This window comes from Oncorhynchus kisutch, linkage group LG26, assembly GCF_002021735.2.
Source record: "Oncorhynchus kisutch isolate 150728-3 linkage group LG26, Okis_V2, whole genome shotgun sequence".
NCBI lineage: Eukaryota > Metazoa > Chordata > Actinopteri > Salmoniformes > Salmonidae > Oncorhynchus > Oncorhynchus kisutch.
Window position 1 is genome coordinate 13,885,731 of NC_034199.2, and position 22,405 is coordinate 13,908,135.

Below are 22,405 nucleotides of genomic sequence, written 5' to 3' on the forward strand. Positions count from 1 at the left end.
AGCTGCAGTTCATTTCGGAACGGGTGGCAAGGAATAAGTTAGTCCTAAATATTTCATAAACTAAAAGCATTGTATTTGTGACAAATAATTCACTAAACCCTAAACCTCAACTACATTTTGTAATAAATTATGTGGAAATTGAGCAAGTTGAGGTGACTAAACTGCTTGGAGTAATCCTGGATTATAAACTGTCATGGTCAAAACATGTTGATAAAACAGTAGCTAAAATGGGGAAAAGTCTGTCCATAATAAAGCGCTGCTCTGCCTTTTTAACAATATAATCAACAAGGCAGGTCCTACAGGCACTAGTTTTGTCTCACCTGAACTACTGTTCAGTTGTGTGGTCGGGTGCCACAAAGAGAGATCTCGGAAAATTACAATTGCCTCAGAAAAGGGCAGCACAGCTGGCCCTTAAATGTACATGGAGAGCTAACATTAATAATATACATGTCAATCTCTCATGGCTCAAAGTGGAGGAGAAATTGACTTCATCACTACTTGTTTTTATAAGAAGTGTTGACATGCTGAATTCACAGATGTTTCTGTTTTAAACTACCTCAAACACCCATGCATACACCCCACAAGACATTCCACCAAAGGTCTGTTCAAAATCCCCAAGTCCAGAACAGACTATGGGAGGTGCACAGTAGTACATAGAGTCATGCCTACATGGAACTCTATTCCACATCAGGTAACTAATGCAAGCAGTAGAATCAGATTTTTTTTTTTAAGATAAAAATACACCTTATGTAACAGCGAGGACTGTGAAGAGGCACACGCACAGACACACATATACATGATAAGACACACACTCTACACATGGATGTTGTATTGTAATATTTGATAATAAAGTGTTATGGGTAAAGTGTTATGAAATGTAATGTCATGTAATATTTTAAATTGTTTATAACTGCCTTAATGTTGCTGTACTCCAGGAAGAGCAGCTGCTGCCTTGGCAACAGCTAATGGGGATCCTTAATAAATACAAATAGTCAGTTGAAAGATTATTGGTGGTTGATAAGGCAGAATCCAGTCTTGATTTGGAAAAGCTCTTCTGTTGTTTAGGGGCAGCATCAGAAAAGAGTATATCCAAATTTCAAGGACCAATAAGATCTGTTTAGTTCCTCTGTCAAAGCTAAAAGCATATTTTTGTATTCAAATTGTAAACCTTTTCTACCAGAGTGGATTATAAATTAAATGCCCTTTGAGATTAAAAATTTGGCTGAAGAAAGTCAAACTAAGGGAATTTATATGCGTGTACTGAGATACTCAATCTCTGATATAATTTTACGGCAGACAGTGACATTAAAATTAATAGTTGACTATTAGTTATTGAACCTCACCAAATATTTATATAAGACATATACGTAAATTGCATTGCAGTATTTTACATTTCAACACGACGCAGAGGGATTCATATGGAAATTGCAAAATTGCAAGGAAAAAAAGGGGCCTATAATGTGGTGTTGGCGATTGTGCAGTTAGTTCAAAAGCACTTCACCTCCGGTTGTACAGCGGCGGATCCAGCAGTAATTAGAATACTGCTTGTGCATTACTCCCTTACTGGGGATATTTCGTTCCGCTGAAGAGCCGGCTGAAATAGGTCACCACAGCACCCTGTAGTGTGTCTTAAAAGTACACTGAATCAATTAAGTGTGATCATGTGCCCTTGATTATTTTGGCCCTGTTTTACCATGGAAAGGAATTTGAAATAGGCTTACTTAGTTTTAATAACAAGGTTCGACTATGGTGATATATGGTGCTGTGAGTGGGTGTTACTTTCCCTCATTCTCTCCCTCTCTCTGCCAAATGAAGTCCCTGGCTGACTGCCTGCCTGAGCATGTGAAAGGAGGTGACCTGTGGATGTGACAACGTTGGGTACTTGATTATGTATCCGGTACACAATGTTACACTGTTTGTTCTAAGCTTACAATATGCTTGCGATGGTATGAATGGTATGGATGGGAAAAGTAGTCATACTGGTGTTGGACGGACAGGTGGACACCAACCAGACGGAGCAGATCTCAGTGTGTGTCTGTTAAGTAAAGGATTGAGGCCTGTCACCTGTTTTGTTTAATACCTCTTCATAAACCCCAGCTGCCTCCTGTTTTTCCCCTCATTAAATCTGTCTGAATCTGGGGCAACAGAGGACTCCTTTAATGTGGTTAAATCACCACTGATGCCATTTTCACTAGTTGCTGCAAACACTGCGTTTTCCGCCTAAAAACATTCATATCAACCACATTTCATACTACCGCTTTCTTTCTGATATCTCGAGCTCCAGCCTTTTACAAATTATGAAAAGCTTTTATTTTCCACGGGAACACATTTACCTTTTTTTCACCTAATAGTGATGTCTTACTTCAAAGAGTGAACACAAATTAGGGCAACGTTGTCCTGTTTCTATATCCTTTGAGTTCAAAGGGAGAGTTTTTGAATATCAATGTTTCTTGAGCAGTATTTGCAGGCCCACTCTGTTTTAATGCAGTTTATGTCCTTTTGAGATACAGATGTTCAGCATTGCATTAAAGAATTTCAGCAGAGACTCTCGAGGACGGTCCTCGCAGGCCTTACCCTATGATGCTCTTAGCAAGCTAATGATTGATGCCAAAGAAATGGACAGGCATGAACGTCAAACAGATGTCAGATGTGTTGAGGGTTCTGTGCAAAAGAACATTCCCTAAAAAGTGCATTAATAAAGAAACTGGTTGAGCAGAGGAGAGAGAGCGAGAGAGAGCGAGAGAGAGAGTAAAAGGGATAGAGGAGGAAGGAGATAAAAGAGTGTGTTGAGTATGCACATCAAAGGCCTTTTAATGACAAGGGATGCCATTAGAGTTACAGTGGCTTTTGTTTCAGCTTCCTCACACCTGCAATTTGTTGCGGGCATTCTATGCGCCGTTTGAGTTGCTCACATTTGCATGAAGAGAAAATGTATGCATGAAGGGATTTCCTTGAAACTTTTCCCCTGTCATTTGGGTAGCTAATGACTGGTTTTCCTCCAAAGATTTGTATTTGAAAAAAACGAGCATTCAACAATCAGGTTACTTACCCATGCAATAACATAGTAAGCTAGCAAAAGACTAGATACAAAACAGCGTAAGGAAACAACATTCATCCTATGTCCTACAAAATGTGTTTGGCTAAGAAGTTTGAATGCCTCTGGTGTTGGAGTGAGGTTTGACAAATCAGAGCGTGAAATTCTGATTAGCCTCTCTCAGCTTGTGGAATGAACGGGGCACTAGCTGACTGGGCATGGCCAAAGGTGTGTAACCTGTTCTGTTTTGCCTCGGCACTGTTCGCCCAGATGGTGGGACCAGCTGCCATTAGAATAAACGCTGGGCGGGTAACAGTGTGAGAATCACTGTGGCCTTGCTGTTGTTTGGGAGAATAAATGGGGAAATCTGTCTCTCTGTCTTTCTGCCACTGCTAAGAGAAACAGGATCATATCACCTAGGGCTTCATGAAATAATCTCCTTTACTGTCGGGCACAATTATACATTTATACTTCTTATGAAACAAGATAGACTATATATGCAAAAGTCTGTGGACACCCTGTGGAAACAGTTTGGAGAAGGCCCTTTCCTGTTTCAGCATGACAATGCCCCCGTGCACAAAGCGAAGTCCAAACAGAAATGGTTTGTCGAGATCGGTGTGGAAGAACTTGCCTGGCCTGCACAGACCCCTGACTTCAACCCCATCGAACACCTTTGGGATGAATTGGAACGCCGACTGCGAGCCAGGCCTAATTGCCCAACATCAGTGCCCAACCTCACTAATGCTCTTGTGGCTGAATAGAACAAGTCCCCGCAGCAATTTTCCAACATCTAGTGAAAAGCCTTCACAGAAGAGTGGAGGCTGTTATAGCAGAAAAGGGGGAACCTACTCCTTATTAAAGCCCATGATTTTGAAATGATACGTTCGACAAGCAGGTGTCCACATACTTTTGGTTATGTAGTGTAAAGTATAACACAGAATATGTAAATAAGAGAACATGAGTAGTGAGAACTTTTACATACAGTTAGTTAGTCTGCGACAGGTGCTTTTGTCCCTGCCTGCTTCTCCGACAGCGTAATTACTTGATATGATATGTCCATTTCTCATCTTTCCTGGCAGAGCAGGTTTTGACGCTGAGAATTATTGTGGGAAGGCTGAGTTACCACACACAGGGTGGGCTGAGAGAATGTGAAATTACTTTCCCCTCCTTTCTTGACCTTGGGCCAGCCTGCACATTGCCATGGGTTTTCTCTTGAATATGCAGAGATCCTCTCCTTCATAGGTTGGGGGAGAAAAATGTGTTTTATCGCATTGCAGGAAAAATCTTGAAAATTAGAGAGACCAAAGTTGGAGTTCTTCTATGTTGGAGGCTGTGAACAATGGCAGCTTTCTGTCAGAGAGCAACTTCAAAGGTCTGCTGAATGACTGCTCTGAGTTATACTTTCTTGTAGATCACTGAGGAAATTCACAGATGTTTTCTCATACGAGACACCATTATAGCGGCTCAAGTACCCAGTAGCCTCGAGCACCTCTCTTCTCGCGCTCCCCCACTCCCTCTCTCACTCAGCCTCCCTCTCTCTCATGTCTCTTGTGTGAGACAGATGTGGAACCTGCTTTCTCTCCAACTGTCCAGAGAATATGAAAAGTTAAAAAAGGGTTCACGTTGTTGCATTGCCCCCCAACTACCTCAAAGCTGCACTTCTCACTGTCAATGTATTTAATGTTATAAGACCGGATGCAATGCCACTTTCACTTACTCCACAGACAGTATATGCAATTTTCTGGGAAATAATTGATACTGAAATATGAAACATGCCATATTAATGCACATATATAGTAAAATGCTTTTAATGTAGATGGAATAAGCCATTGTGCCTGGAATTGGAGACATGTTATCCTGTGTATTTCAATGTTTAATTCTTTGGACTTGAAGTCAACTATGTTGAAGTAATACAAAAGGAATGAATGACGTATTATAAATGGACTTTTGTCTCTCTTTGTGGATTTAAAATATTTGATTTTAGATGAGTTGAAGTGATTGCATGTTTACGTCTCATTATTTTGGATTGGCTCTATTATTTGTCCAAGCAAAGTGATTGAGAAGGCTATGATCAATAGTCTTCGTTGAGATAATTTATCCATAAAAACATCACATTTATATTGAACAAAAATATAAACGCACCATGCAACAATTTCAAAGATTTTACTGAGTTACAGTTCATATAAGGAAATCAGTCGATTGAAATAAATGAATTAGGCCCACATCTATGGATTTCACATGACTGGGCAGAGGCTCAGCCATCGGTGGGCCTATATAAGCCCACCCATTTGGGAGCCAGGCCCACCCACTGGGGAGTCAGGCCCAGCCAATCAGAATTAGTCTTTTCCCCAGAAAGGGGCTTTATTTGAGACAGAGATACTCCTCAGTTTCATCAGCTGTCACAGGTGAAGAAGCCGGATCTGGAGGTCCTGGGCTGGCGTGGTTACACGTGGTCTGCGGTTGTGAGGCCGGTTGGACATATATCCAAATTCTCTAAAACAACACTGGAGGTGGCTTATGGTAGAGAAATGAACATTCAATTCTATGGCAACAGCTTTGGTGGATATTCCTGCAGTCAGCATGTCAATTGCACTCTCCCTCAAAACTTAAGACATCTGTGGCATTGGGTTGTGTGACAAAACTGCACATTTTAGAGTGGCCTTTGATTGTCCCCAGCACAAGGTGCACCTATGTAATGAAAATGCTTTTTATTCAACTTCTTGATATGCCACACCTGTCAGGTGGATGGATTATCTTGGCAAAGGAGAAATGCTCACTAACAGGGATGTAAACACATTTGTGCATGATATTTGAGAGAAATACGTTTTTTTTGTGTATATGGAACATTTCTGGGATCTTTTATTTCAGCTCATGAAACATGGGATCAACATTGTACATGTGTTTATTTTTGTTCAGTGTATATAAAAGTGTAAATAGCATGGCTTATCATACTAGTAACAATAAATTGTTTATAAGTCACCTTTGGTGGAATGGCTTGAATTGCTGTTATTTTTTATATCCATGTATTCCACTCTCAACAGTATAATGTCAACAACAATTTATTGTAGATTTGTCATTCACCCCATGTGAGATCAGAGTTGTAGTCAGTAGTACATGCAGGTTGGTATTTTTTTGCGCACTTGCAGCGTGCTGCTTTTAACATTTACGCGTTCTCACCGTCTTAATTTCTATCCACATTGTTTTACAACGTTCTAATAAAGTGGAGTAATATAAATCAAACAAATTTACTCAACGCTTTGACTAGTGTTTGAACTGCCAGTCAGACTACCACACGTCATCTACAAGATGCATTCAAAGTTATACAATATATGTTTCTAGTCCTAATTGAATATATATGACTCTTGTAAATGGAATGGTTCTGAAAAGCAATAATGAGTTGCTATTCCTTGAGCCATGGTCTAACTGTATACGAGCAAGCGCCACTCATATACGGCCCGGCCCCTCTTGTATTTCATAGAGCGCAGTGGATTAGAGGTAAAGTTATTGGAGCATAACGAATCCTATACACTACCTTTTATTATGCAGCAATAACACGCATAGGAAATTAGATCCTTATTGACCTGTTGTGATACTTGCTATTCATTGACCATAGTTGTAAATAATGTGTATTAAGGCACAGGCAAGCAAGCAGCCTATATATTGCTTTGGAGAGAAACGGCCCAGCAGGACTCCCCCTTTTCCCCCATGACTGTGTGTAGAGCCGTGGGAGAGGACCGGGAACATTAATCCCTTCAAAGAAACAGATTTAATTCAAAATCAGCCGCTCCAAAGTATTTGAGAGGACAGTGATTGTTTCTTCAGGGAAGCCTGATAAAGATGACTGCGTTGATATAGAAGAAAAGTCGCAGGGCTTTACAGTTGAAGATGACTAGGCTACAACATTTTTTTTTTTTTTTTTTTTACAAAAGTTTTGAAATTAGAATGATCAGAACCGGTAGTTTATATTGTATAATATTGATTGTAATTCTTATTAGAAAATATATGCCTTTATATGCCTGTATTAAACGTTAGTTTATTTATTTGTTTTATTTAGGTCTAATTCATAACACTCGTTAATTATGAAGCGCCTTGAGGTCTTACGTGCTTGGCCACTTGCATGAATGCTCAACAAGCTCAAGGCGGAGATGCGGGCGGGGAGTTTGTTTCCACTTTCTTGGGGATGGTAAACTCCTCCTTCCTTCCCAGGCCTCTCTGCACTGGTACAACTTTTTAGGAAACACACAATAGAGACATCATACTCTCTGCCAACTTTGAGCTGGATCAATGGAGGGCTATCTAAATAGGTTATGGTTAATCATGCAGCAATACTATGGTCGTTTAGTGTTACATCAGTTGCAATTAGTTACTGGAAATAGCCTATAGTAGTTGTTAGGCTACCGCTTCCAACTTATTTTTAACTAGGCAAGTTTGTTAAGAACAAATTCTTATTTACAATGACGGCCTACACCGGCCAAATGGGATTTCCAATTACGGCCGGTTGTGATACAGCCTGGATTCGAACCAGGGTGTCTGTAGTGACGTCTCAAGCACTGAGATGCAGTGCCTTAGACCGGGAGCCCAACCATACATTATCCGACAGTACATTTTGCCACCAGTGGGTAAAAGTACATTTATGCACTAGAACGCTAATGACAGCACAATAGGCTTCTGGGGTTAACTATCAAAGAATGAAAGAAGTGAAGCGATGACACTGAAATGCCTGTAAGCACGTATAAACGGTAACCTTATTCAAAGAGATGTTTTACAGTGGTCCGCCACTTGATATGTAATGCTTGATAAACTATCAAAAGTATTTTAGTTCCATGGAAACAAGTTATCAACATCATAACTGTTTGTTATAATAAAAAACATTTTATTTTGTATTTTGAAACACGAGCTTTGTGTTGAGTCACTAGATTTGGTCTCATTAGCTACTCCTCTTGAAGTTATCAAATAGCTATTCGCCAGGAGATCTCGAGAGATAACAATGTCACATTGTCACAGAGGGTCCTGCTACAAATCCTTAATTACAAAAGAGGATCAAATGACTACAGCATCCAATACCGGAGTCTCCAGGCGGCATGGGGGTCTTTGATCAAGAAAATCCAATTATTTGTGTATATACATTTCCCACATAGTGATTACTTCATTAATTGTCCCGCCTTTATCTCCACCCTTCCCATCCCCCCCTAATAATCAGCTCTTTTATCCAGACCAACAAACACACCATAGGAGCTTTGTGGATTCAAAGGATTTGCTTTCCCCTCTCAAAGAGCCGCTATTCTTTGATGATTGGGCAGCGGCAAACTTCAAAGTAACAAATCTTATTTCTGACTGGCTGGCGGCCCACCAAAGTCCTTATCAAATTCTAAGAAGTGATCCCTCACTCTCCAGATAGTCGACGGATATCTCGAGGAGAGGAAGTACTGAGTGTGAAGACCTTACCACGTCAAGACATTTTTCTACGATTTTACGTTCATCTCAATTCGTTTTATTGTGAGTTGTTTTTTTAACAAGAAGGAAGAGGACGTTCACCATGGCAGCAGTGGCTGTACTGCGGAATGAAACACTCCAGGCTTTTCTTCAGGTTTGTTCAAAAGTTTTTGCTCTCGAGTTTTTAATTTGTCCTCAATATTATTGTACGTATATGGTAGTTTAAATATTTGTTTAGAACACGCGTAATACGCGTGTGTGCGCGCGTAATGGACATTATACCCGATTCATATCCTATAATGACTGAAATGTGGCTTTATGAATTACTTACAGTATGTGGCGAAATGAACGGCTTGGATGATTATGTTACAACTCTATGTTTATTTTGTAGGCATGAGAGTGTATTGAAACTAATATTAGGCTAATGTCGTTTTAGTTCACGGAGCGTCAAACGTGGGTCCTATGCCGTTATGACTCTGTAGTCTTTAGTTTAGTCAAGTTTAGAGCCAAGTAAACACATAATTGATAATGATTTGTTTTACTTATGCAGGACCGTACTCCGAACTCTTCACCAGAGAACTGCAAACACTCTCCACTGGCGCTGTTAGCTGCCACTTGTAACCGGATCGGACATCACCACGGATCAAGTCCGGCAGATTTCCTACAGGTTCCTTATGACACTACTTTAGGCTCACCATCGCGAATTTTTCATCCTTGGAGTAACGAGGGGAATCCTCAAAGCACTCTCTCTAGCAATTCTACTTTTGGACTATCTAAATCCCAACTCCACATCCAAAGCTCATTTACTTCCCACCACGAGCTCCCGCTCACCCCCCCAGCGGATCCCTCATATCCCTATGACTTTTCTCCTGTGAAGATGTTACCTTGCTCCATGCAGTCTTTGCAGTCCTCGTGCCCACCCACGTACGTCCCTGCTGTAACTTATGCAGCGCCAACTGCCATGCAAGGTTTCGTTACCGGACACTCTGGCCTTGTGCACCAGCAACAGAGACAGTTGTCCCCTAACACAGGGGAGGATATTCCGTGGTGGAGTCTCCAACAGGGAAACCACGTCAGTCACCACTCAATCACCACTCAATCCCTAGGTCACCACCGTTTCCAACTGCAGAGGGGCTTGGTAATGGGACATACAGACTTTGCGCAGTATCAGACTCAAATCGCTGCCCTCCTTCACACCAAGTCCCCCCTTGCAACAGCTCGAAGATGCCGGAGATGCAGGTGTCCAAACTGTCAGTCATCCACCTCAAGCGATGAGCCCGGCAAGAAAAAGCAACACATATGTCACATACCAGGGTGCGGGAAAGTTTATGGCAAAACTTCCCATCTCAAAGCGCACCTGAGGTGGCACTCGGGAGAGCGTCCATTTATTTGTAACTGGCTTTTCTGTGGCAAGAGTTTCACCAGGTCTGATGAGCTTCAGAGACACCTGAGGACTCATACTGGGGAGAAGCGTTTTGTTTGTCCGGATTGTTGCAAGAGGTTCATGAGGAGTGACCATTTGGCAAAACATGTCAAGACTCACCAGAACAAAAAATCAAAGTGTCACGAGAAGACACTTGATCTTCACGTTAAAAGGGAAGATTTGAGGAACATGTAGTAACCTACATTAGAGTCAATTTGATTAGTAATCAAGCTATACTAGTGCAATATAAGTCCTTTACTTAGTTTAAGTACGAAGTGACATTTTCTTCTTTTTTTTTTGGTTTCCTTCTTTTTTCCTACATCCCGAAAAACGATTTCTCTAACATTGCTGTTCTGTTGTAGCACATTTTTGTATATATGACATCTGTCTCATAAAGTTAAATTGGGATCCTGGAAAACGTACTATAATACCCCATGAGCAGGTGGTGTTCACTGTCTATACCATATCAAGAAAGACACGTTTCAGCTTGTGTTTTGATCCATTTTCCTTGTGGAAGATTTCACTTTCGTGTAAATAATATTTAATAGCTTTTGTTGAATGATAGTGTCCGTTTTTGCTCTATGTGGGGTGTTTTAGCATGCTCTTTAAAAGATATGCTATTGTTGATATGACCCGAATACTGTGTGAGAATAAAAAAAAGAGAACATTTCCCAATGTCAGAATTAGTCTCCTTTAATTTTCCATAATAACATATTATCCCCCCCCCCCCCCCCCCCCCCAAAAAAACCTGTACTCCTACATAACTTTCACACTATGTGGTTACCTGTGTAAGGACTTGCACTTTGATCCACATCAGTTGACCATTGCTACTGCTCAGACAGAGAATGCATTAATAATAGGAAAAGTTGTATGCCATAACTGTAACCCGAGAAGTTCCAATGATTAGGATTAGGTCCTGACCTGGACGAGAGGTGTTGGCATTTCCAGCAGCCAAAAGAGCGTGTGTTTTACAACGTCATATTTCTCTGAAAAGTTATGATTTCCTGATCATGAAACCGGTCATAGACATCACATTGAGTATGTGACGTGTAGGGTGCATCAGCCTAAAACAAGATCATGTTGGCTCATATCAGCTAGAATCACACTATCTCTGCAGATAAGGTGTCCAATGACAATTTAAATGAAAAGTTAGTGTATGTACGGATAATTGCTATGATATGATCAACATAATTGTATTCAATTGCATTAGATGGCTTTCAGCACAGCTAGAATCACACTATCTCTGCAGATAAGGTGTCCAATGACAACTTAAATGAAAAGTTAGTGTATGTATGGATAATTGCTATGATATGATCAACATAATTGTATTCAATTGCAGTAGATGGCTTTCAGCACACACAAAGAATTTTAGAAAGTCAGCTTCTTCTTGTGACTGATTATGTCCAGGAAACAAATTACTCCAATAATGTTAGAAGTGCAAAGTTTCGGGTTTCCTAACTTTTTTCTGTTGTGACCCAACATAAATCTTTACATTTCCTGTGAACTTCGAGATGAATAAGAGTCCAATACCGATGATTTTCCTGTGACCCAGTAGGAGTTGATCGTGATCCACCAGTGGTTTCGACCCAGTATACGAGAAACACTGTGTGATATAGAATATGTGAGATACATACTGTTTTTTTTCTTCTTCTGTTGAGTTAAGAGACTTTAATCTGTAGAGTAAATGGGAGTCAGTATATTCTCAGGCTACAATAGACATGATATTAGAGCAGTGCACCAACAACATGATTTACTGGTCATCTTACAGTGTACAATCTGAAAATGATTTTTTTTATTTAAAAAAAATAGAGTTGTCAAAGCAACATTTGGTCTTTTGCTCTGCGGTATATTTCTTTAAAGAAAGAAAAATCTAGTCCCACAAATCTAGTCCCACATAGATATTTTTCAAAACTGAAACTAAAATAATGCATTATACTGTATTACTAAATAATCAATCAAGAATATTGTCACAAACACTAAGAACAAAATTAGGGATGGTTGCATACTGTAAGAGCAGTAAAGAGTCTTAAATGAGTCACCAATAAACATATCACAATTCACTGACATGTCTTACCATAATTTAAATCTAGCCATATTTGGTACAAAAATTCCTCAATTCCGTTTATGTTACCCTCGGCGCTATAATTCAGGAAAATGCGTGACTACATCAAAGAACTCCCCAGCTATTCATCAAAAGATTTAACTTTTCAGCGGTCAGGTTACTTGTTTTCCTTGCAAGAGCGCCCCCTATCGTACATTTTCATTGAACCTTTATTTAACTCTGCAAATCAGATAAGAACAAATTCTTATTTACAATGACGGCCTACCTGGGAAGAGTGGGTTAACTGCCTTGTTCAGGGGCAAAACGAAAGATTTTTACCTCGTCAGCTCGGGGATTCGATCCAGCAACCCTTTCGGTTACGGGCCCAGCATTCTAACCCCTAGGCTGCCTGCCTCCTAATTGCACTAGAAATGTTCCTGTGGCCCCTATCACCAACTACATGTAGGATCCTAATTTGAGTTTGCTACAACAGGAAAATAATCCTGCAGCAACAGGAAATGTGAATGATTATGTGGATTATAATTCATGGAATTTTTTTGTAGGGGTTGATCAATTTTTCATTCGGGTATAAGGTTTGTCATTTTAAAGTGCAAATTGCAAACTTTAGAAATCCCTTTTTAAACATCTACATCTAAACATCTACATCTAAACATCTACATCTAAACATCTACATCCTACATCTACATCCTACATTTGTATGGTACAGGTCAACGAGCCACACAATTCAGAATTTCTGCACAGTCACTCTCCTCCCTATGGAAAAAAACATAATTGAATATACAGTAAATTATTTGAAAACTGATGAGGAAATGAGACTTGTGATTGGTTTAGGAATACCCTCCCTAGTGTGCTCACTGTAGTTTGAATATTGTATAGTGGCTGATATCGCCCGTCCATTGCAGGACTCCCCTGAAAACAGTGATGCACAGCTCCAAGCCATGAAACCCTGAAACATCATAAGAGAACCATAATGGACCTCTGTCATGAGAACTGACTAAAAGGCCCTGCTATAAAACCAATGTAGTGACCAGACTTTGGGATCAGTCAAAACCGCCAGCTTTTCCCCTGCAGCTACAGTTACATGTAGTGGAGTTACTTTTAGTCATTTCCATATTAATTCAACATTTACCAAGAATTTTGTGGGCAACATCCATGTCATGTTTGAAATAATATGCAGTCTAAATGCGTTTCTATTTATAACATGCTGTAAACATTGATATTTTGTGCACATGATTGCAAATGGTTATTTTTGCGACACAAGAAGATTGCACTTTTCAACTTGGCCTGTCCCTGAGACCTAGTAACCCAGTGATGGACTGAATAGGGCCCTTAGAACTCAGGACTTAAGGAAATTCATATCTAAACACTTAATGAGTTTGAGGACTTCATCCAGTTTTCCCAGAGGACTTCTACACATTCCACGGGCAAACAATAGTCATCTACAGTACATTCATCACACAAAAGCGAGGAGGGTAAGGGGTGGGGGTATTGTGAACCAAATACATCAGGGAGACCAGGGCCGGCCCTAGCCTTTTGGGGGCCCCTAGGCAATATTTAGTTTGGGGCAGGGATGTAGAGCTGCTGTAGCGAGGGGGACCGGCACTTCCTCACTTTTTTTCAATTTGCAACTACAAGGAGCTTATAGAAAAATACATAAATTAAAATAAATTTGAAATAAATTGTATTTAATTACCACAAAAATTCCATGAAAATGAATGACAAACCAAATTTTAAAAACTAGGTCGGTACATTGTGGTTTCTTCCCTGTCTTCTCTCTCTCTGGCTGTGGCGTGAATGATGAATAACTGTAGGGGTGTGGGGAGAGGCCCGTTGGTTGGAGGCTTGACCACTTTGAGCGCGCCAAATCCGACATAGCAAGAACAGCCACAGACAGAAACTCTCCCAGAGGTTGCTAAAACGGCTGTCCTCAAAACAGTTTGTTATGTGTAAGGACCGATGCTGGAGATGAGAAGCAGGTACGGGGGAGTTTAACATTTAATGAGGGAAAGACAGGTAACAGGAACAGCGTCAGCACACCGCTAAACAAGGGCATGCGACAATCAATGCAGGAGCAGGGAACATAGCGTGGAACCAGACAGATATAGGGACACGGGCATGCGACAATCAATGCAGGAGCAGGGAACATAGCGTGGAACCAGACAGATATAGGGAAGGTAATGGTAGAGGTGATTATGTTCAGGTGAGTCCAATAATCGCTGATGCGCGTGACGGGGGAAGGCAGGGGCGTGTAATGATGATGGCAGGAGAGCGCAATGCTGGAAAGCCTGGGGGGAAGAGCGGGAGCAGGCGTGACAGTCATGGGCTTGGGGCTTATGTATGATACACTTGTACTCGCCCTACTGTTCGAGTGCTTAGCTTACAGAAACCTACCCTGTATCTGTTGAATTCGCCTAATTGTCCTACTTACTATTATTATTTCAAATAGAATATTATCACTTTACTATTATTATTTCAAATAGGATATTATCACTTCTCTCCAAGGGCAAGATTGTGTTGTAGATATTGGGGAGAATGAACAGTAGACGGGGGTCTTCCCTCAACTTTTTTGCTGGCATTTTAAAACGTATTTCTTGCAATTCTACAGTTTGACATGACTTATTATGCCTCTCTTGTGGGGTATATGGAGGGGTATTTTGAAAATGTGCTATCCTACACATTTTATCGTCTGATAGAAAATATTGCAGTTTTAAAGCTAAAGTCCTTCTACTCTACGCATTTTGCCATGAGGCTTAGAGAAAATGTTGCAATTTAAAGGAACTGTCCAGCGAAAATCTCACTTGTAAAAGTTCATATTGTTAACTCATACCCCCAAAAATGTGTTGACTTAACCTATACTCGTATTTGTGGCCATAGCATAAATTGGATTTTAAAAACACTTAAACAAAACCCACCTGAAACTTGTATCTCACACAGATTGTTTCAAAAATGCTTGCCATTTCCTCATTGAGGATGTTGTCATCCTACTGACCAGGATGAGATGGCGAATCAGTTGTATACACCCACACCATTCGGTTGGGGTATGCCCACACCATTATGTTGGGGTACGCCCACACCATTCGGTTGGGGTACGCCCACACCATTCGGTTGGGGTACGCCCACACCATACGCCCACAAACATCTTTAAACTATATCATGGATCAATGCACCATCATACTAGGTCATTTAATGCTTAAAAACTCAAACTAAATGGGTGAAAAATATATTTTTCTAGAGAAGTGCCATTTCTTACCAATTTCTACAGCTTCCGTCCAAAACCAAATCTAGTGAAATGATGTCAACACATACTGGAGGAGTTACTGGTTAGCTACAAGTGGCAAGCTTAGCTAACGAACTAGCTACTTCGGTCGCGGCACACATGACACGTCAATGAACCACCAAAGGCACACTCCATTTCTGTTTGAAAATTGAGAAAGAGGAGGAGTTAGCAGTATTTCACATAACAGAACCGAATATAATAGCAAATGCTGTAGCATAGTACGCCTATAATATGTTACACCAAAAACACAAGCTGAGTCATTTCTTATCTGAAGCTGAATCGTCAGAGATTTTTTTTCATTCGTGAAACAGTCATTCAAGAAGATCTAAATGCATAGTCCCGTTAAACTGACTGAGCTCAAATGGTTGGCATGCAGTTTGGACATTTCTCTGGTAAAATGTGAAGCGTTATCATTCATTAGGTATGCCTAACTTGGTGTTTGAGGGTATAAGAAAATAGATCTAACGTTTTCTTGAGACAATATGTGTGGACATAGGCAGACGTTGCAATAGGATGATGCATTTTAATGCATAGGTCTATTCTACAATGGTTTATGGCCTGCTGACATCAGCACACTTTGATTGAGAAATGTGGCACTACACCACTGGTTGGGCCCCCCCCCCCCCTCGCAGGCAACACATTTTACTGGCCCCCTCTTGATGGCGGAGAGAGAAAATAAATGTATGTTTGAAAGTTAATTTCCTGCAATTCTACAAATTTGGCCATGGGGCATAGAGAACATTTTGTAGTTTTCTGCAAATCTACACATTTAGCCATGGTGTGGAGAGAAAATTGTGCAATTTTGTGCAAATCTACAAGTTTTGCTTTGGGGCGGACAGACAAAAATGGCAGTTTTACAGGTACTTTCCTTAAATTCTACACATTTTCCCATGACTTATGCCATTTAATATAATATCTGAGTGAGAATGACTAATAAAATTAATGGGGGCCCCCTGGAGGTCAGGGCCCTGGGCACATGACCTTCTTGCCCAGTTGGTAATTCGGTCATGATTACTACAAGTTTAGATAGCTGGGTATACTAACTTACCAATCAAAAAAAATGTTAGCTGACATTAATTGAGTCACTGTCAGTGACTGACTGAGCAAGAGGAAAAATGCTGATGCACAACTAAATTTCTAAATTGCACCCTGTTTATTTTTCTATTCTAATGCTCAACAGTAAGTTAAGTGTCACGTTCGTTATAAGGATCAGACCAAGGCGCAGCGTGATATGCGCACATTCTTATTTATTTAAAGAATGAACACTGAACAAAATAACAAAACGTGAAGCTATACAAACGAGTGCTGACAGGCAACTACACATAGACATAAGAACCCACGAACACAAAAGTGAAAATGGCTACCTAAATATGATTCCCAATCAGAGACAACGATAAACAGCTGCCTCTGATTGGGAACCATATCAGGCCACCATAGACATACAAATACCTAGACCTACAAAACCCCTAGACATACAAAAACCCTAGACAATACAAAAACTAGCATACCCACCCTCGTCACACCCTGACCTAACCAAAATATAAAGAAAACAGAGCTATCTAAGGTCAGAGCGGGACATTAAGACCCCGTCTGAGTCCCCCCCCCCCCCCCCCCCCAAAAAAAAAAAAATGTTTTGGGACTTTTGGATCGGGGGGCCTCTAGTGGCCAGAGGCCCGAAGCAAATGCCTATGTCAATTATGCCCAGGGCCGGCCCTGGGGGATATCATTGAAAGAAGTCTTCACCATTTGAACTTTGTCTTTGTTCGAATTTCATCATCCTCTTATGAAGCAATCTTCTAGGGATGAGTTGAGAACATCCATGGAGGCTTCTAATAGCAGACAAAGGATTTGTTGGCCACTGATTGGCTTTACATTTCAAAGATTATAATAACTGTGTAATTTTAGAGACTGTTGGGGGTTGCATGCATGGCTGTAAATACAAAGCCTAGTTACTCCAGTAAGTTCAGTTTTATTGGTAGAATAGACTATTCATAGTGTGTCTGGTTGTCCATAGAGCTATTAACGTCCAGTAAGGATGTTAAAGTGCTGTTGGTCAGATTGATGTTCTGTATCTATTGACAGCATCTGAGCTATAGGGGGTGTAAATTGACAGGCGTTGCAAAGCTTGTGAATTTTTGGGGCATCTGACCATCGACAACATATGGCTAGAGCTGGAATGGATCAGTTGTGCCAGCCTCCTGGTGATAGGTTGAGAAGTAGGAAGTACTGGTGGAGTCTCCAAAACACCCCCAATGTTTTTTTTATGTTACTATGCGTGTGTCTGATGTCCCAATGGTAGTAATAACTTTGGTCTTGGTGGGATATCTCAGAGCATGGTAGACATTTGGTGTCTCCTCGTGTTGGTGATGCAATATACCTCCTATTGGTGCTTTCAAGACAAATGGAAACTCGTAAAAAAACAAGGTCAAATCATTATGTTGGTGATCTTCAGGTCGGGAAGTCGGAGTTCCAGAAAGATGCCTGACTTTCCAACTTGAAAATCCAAGTTGGATGATCGTTCAAAACTATTTTTTGTGAAATGTCAGAATAATAGTAAAGTGATTTATTTCAAATTTGATTTATTTCATCACATTCTCTGTGGGTCAGACGTTTACATACACTCAATTAGTATTTGGGAGCATTGCCTTTAAATTGTTTAACTTGGGTCAAATGGTTTGTGTAGCCTTCCACAAGCTTCCCACAATAAGTTGGGGGAATTTTGTCCCATTCCTCCTGACAGAGCTGGTGTAACTGAGTCAGGTTTGTAGGCCTCCTTGCTCGTACACGCTTTTTCAGTTCTGCCCACAACTTTACTATGGGATTGAGGTCAGGGCTTTGTGATGGCCACTCCAATACCTTGACTTTGTTGTCCTTATGCCATTTTGCCACAACTTTGGGAAGTATGTTTGGGGTTGTCAATTTGGAAGACCCATTTTGCAACCCAGTTTTAACTTCCTGACTAATGCCTTGAGATGTTGCTTCAATATATCCACATAATTTTCCCTCCTTCATGATGCCATCTATTTTGTGACGTACACCAGTCCCTCCTGAAGCAAAGAACCCCCACAACATGATGCTGCCAACCCCGTGCTTCACGTGCAAGCCTCCCCTTTTTCCTCCAAACATAACAATGGTCATTATGGCCAAACAGTTCTATTTTTGTTTCATCAGACCAGAGGACATTTCTCCAAAAAGTACGATATTTGTCCCCATGTGCAGTTGCAAACTGTAGTCTGGCTTTTTTATGGCAGTTTTGGAGCAGCGACTTCTTCCTTGCTGAGTGGCCTTTCAGGTTATGTCGATATAGGACTCGTTTTACTGTGGATATAGATACTTTTGGACCTGTTTCCTCCAGCATCTTCACAAGGTCCTTTGCTGTTGTTCTGGGATTGATTTGCAATTTTCGCACCAAAGTACATTCATCTCTAGGAGACAGAATGCGTCTCCTTCCTAAGCGGTATGACGGCTACGTGGTCCCATGGTGTTTATACTTGCGTACTATTGTTTGTACAGATGAACGCGGTACCTTCAGGCATTTGGTAATTGCTCCCAAGGATGAACCAGACTTGTAGAGGTCTACAATTATTTTTCTGAGGTCTTGGTTGATTTCTTTTGATTTTCCCATGATGTCAAGCAAAGTGAGTTTGATTTTTCTAAGCTGTTTAAAAGCACAGTCAACTTAGTACATGTAAACTTCTGACCCACTGGAATTGTGATACAGTGAATTATAAGTGAAATAATCAGTTTGTAAACAATTGTTGGAAAAACGACTTGTGTCATGCACAAAGTAGACTTGCCAAAACTTTAGTTTGTTAACAAGAAATTTGTGGAGTGGTTGAAAAACTAGTTTTAATGACTCCAACCTAAGTGTATGTAAACCTCCGACTTCAACTGGATATGCTGTGTGTATACAGACAGTGACTTGTCAGTGGGAGGAGTTAAATGTGGTATTTGCTTCTGAACATAAGCTACATTGAAGCTCATGACTGATTAATTAGGACAGCAGCAGAATCAAACAGAGGAACACCAAATACTCATGTGGAATTCTGAGTCTGTTGGGAGCACTTGTTTTCTAGAGAAGAGGACGACACCCTTTCATATTACCATATAGACATACTGGAAAAACCTTGTAGCACAGGGACCCACCACGAGTCTTCTGAAGGTTTAGACAGAAGGTTTAGCCAAGGGTAAGGTAGAAATAAACAACATTTTATTTCCAAATATTTCAACATGTAACTATGAACATTTACGAAGCCTGTGACCCCTCTTGGCTCGTTTTCAGTAACCTCCACCTTACCACACAACAGCAATTAAGACTGTATTGATGTGTAACGTTTTGGAATTGATTTAAACAGATAATGAGTCATTTTCAGGGTCATGTGTCGACAACATGGATCTCTGCCACAACCCAACATAGGGGCCGAGACTGTAGGGCGGGCCCTAGAGCATTGGAAACATGTCTCTTGATACCTATTGACTTAGCATTGGTTACAATGCTAAGTCAATAGGTATCAAGAGATATGTTCAATAACGTTATACATGTGAAATTGTCATTCTTTTTAAGGTGTAATGTAGCAAAGTCTTATAAAACACCTTCCACGGTAAGCCACTTGGGATTCATTTCATTCCACTGATTTAATCATCTTATCACTGTTTCCCTCCAAAACAAATATATAGATCTAGCCTAGCTGTGTACATATACCAAAAATACAGAAAACCTTGAAGTTTAGAACTGCATATCTGAGATCAACGGTTGCAATTGCATGTATTTAAGTTGATTACTAATGAGACGTTGATACAACATACACCGAGTGTACAAAACATTAAGAACACCTGCTTTTTCCATGACATAGAGTGACCAGGTGAATCCAGGTGAAAGCTACTCGATATTAGGAAGGTGTTCTTAATGTTTTGTACACTAAGTGTTTGACAGTGAATTAGACCAGTCCATTTACTTTGCAAGAGGTCAGTGACCATGTCTTCAGTATCATGGACATGTGGTACTTTTTGTTCTAACACATGGGTGTCATGATAATGCCTTATTTAGTCCCCTAAGGATCTTCTTTCAATATTTACTCCATTATCCAATTGCTTTGAACTCAATAAAGAAATTAAGATGTATTTTTCATTGTTTGATCATAATTCCTCAGATTTTTAACTAGCTTTTTTGAGTAATTTACATTTTAAAATGAAAGGATTGTGTTTTTGCATATTTTAATTGGCTTTTACAAAATAAGGGTGCAGGGTATTTAACCGTGCAAAATTCTTAAATTGGATTTTAACATTCTAGTAGGATATGAAAAAAAAAATTATGACAAAGAGAGAATTTTATGCTATTTTGAGAAAAGAGATCTCCTGAAAAACAAGTTGTGGATATAGAAAACTGGTCAGTACGTGACATTGTCGCACATATTAATTCATGTCATGGTACATATATCGATAAAAGTATATATCCTTTTTGTCAAACTGGCGGTTAGGTGATCCTCTAGTTGGATTCAGTTGTTTTGTTCTTCACAAATACCTGCTCATTCAGAGTCCTATGAATAAAATATAACCTTTGACAATCATGGTTGTATCACAACACATTTTGTGACACCGGTTTGAAAAGTTGTGTGAATGCTTGGACGTACCATTATGTCAACATCGGAGTATACGTCCAAGTTGTTTATGGCTCCTTCTCTTGTCAAAGGATGCACATTATCAGGGAGAAGACATGAATGATTGCTGTGGCAATGATGATTCAGAATACTGTTGGGACACCAGTGACACACCCTCTGACAGCTGCTCCTTCAGAGGAAGAAGAAAGGGAGGGTGGGAGGGAGGGATCCTACTTCCACATTCCCGAAATAGTGAAGAACTCAAGAGGGCAGAGGTGGCATGGTGCAATGTGTTTCAACCCACTAGACCCACACATCCAACAGTCTCTGTGACTGCGCTAGAGGGAAAAAAGTGCATCATAGTAATTATAAACCAGGGGATAGATGGCCATGATGGTATGAGGTTCAGGTAGGGAAAACAATTCCATTGTGTTTATTGTGGCCCTTTCGGGTAAATGTGTCTTGCATCTCATCACAAACAGGCGCAGCATCACATTAGCCTTGGCCAGAGCGGGGTTAACACATCTCTGCTAGATTTAGCTATGAGGTCTTGCGTGACCATACCGAGGCAGTGTGTCTCAACTAAACCGAAAAACAGCACACTTGACGTTTAAGTGTCCATGTGCCTTGCAAAGGGCACTGTTCTAAGAGTGCCCCCTAGGCCTTCCACCAACACTTCTAGTAGCGACCATTTGGTCTTTTCATCCAGGTAATGGTAGTCCTATTATTTGCTTTGCTTCAGATGAACGACCCATGGAAAAGGTGCACGGTTGTGGTCTTTTGACTGTTTGACTAAGATTGTCTCCGGTGTTCCAACACATGACATCCGACCTCTTGAATTCTTCAACTGCACTCTAACTGAAATGGAACATAACATTTGTTGTTGTCAACATTGAGCCTCCTCTCTGATTAGCCAAGCGTTTTGAAAGTAATGACATTGTCAAGAACAGAACCTCATTTATGAACGGTTCTCCCTGGATGTGTTTTTCAAGTCTCGCATTCTCCTTAAATGGCTTACAATAGTGTTTCCCTCTGCATTCTGGGGGCAATCTCTCCATAATGTAGTTTCAAAGTGTTTCACGGTTTGTCTGGTTTGAATGGTAGGATGAAGCGCCATCTCCTGGAGAGTGATGTTCCACAACTCTATGCAACGCGATGAAGAGGACTTTCATCCTTCACTTTCCTATGGATGGCAATGACGATCTGACGTCTGATTTTTAACGGCTGCCACGTGGTAATTTTTTTAAATAAAACTATAAAAACAGATTAATCCCAAACATGATAGCCTACATTGGGCTATTCAGGATCACATATGCAGTCACCTGTGTTGCCTATTACAATCTGAATAAGAGACACTCAAAACCAGCCAATGAAGTGAAAAAGAATGTCTTCACTGCTCTGAAAACAGGTATATGTAATTTGTTTGTGAAATCATAGTGCTGCACGTAACCGTTTGACTGTTGACTGACAGCAGGCCTATGTCATTAACGGGTCTGGCAGCGTCCACTCAACTGGAACGCGCTGGCGCTGTCCAGGTGCTGAAAATGTCAAAGACAGTCAGCATCCCTACCAAGGTCCG

General features: G+C 40.6%; 1 protein-coding gene across 1 annotated transcript; it reads left to right on the forward strand.

Annotated features, from left to right (window-relative positions):
- The first annotated feature begins 8,261 nt into the window (after nucleotides 1-8,261).
- Nucleotides 8,262-10,559, forward strand: LOC109871307 (transcription factor Sp5). Its single transcript, XM_020462133.2, has 2 exons — nucleotides 8,262-8,621; nucleotides 9,018-10,559. The coding sequence occupies exons 1-2, from the start codon at nucleotides 8,571-8,573 to the stop codon at nucleotides 10,083-10,085; spliced, it is 1,119 nt and encodes a 372-aa protein (XP_020317722.1). The 5' UTR covers nucleotides 8,262-8,570; the 3' UTR covers nucleotides 10,086-10,559.
- The last annotated feature ends 11,846 nt before the right edge of the window (nucleotides 10,560-22,405 follow it).

Excerpts from the sequence above, each read along its gene's own strand:
- LOC109871307 (XM_020462133.2), top strand. The coding sequence starts at position 8,571 with ATGGCAGCAGTGGCTGTACTGCGGAATGAAACACTCCAGGCTTTTCTT. Across the intron at positions 8,622-9,017 it reads CACTCCAGGCTTTTCTTCAG|GACCGTACTCCGAACTCTTC; the intron begins GTTTGTTCAAAA and ends TTACTTATGCAG.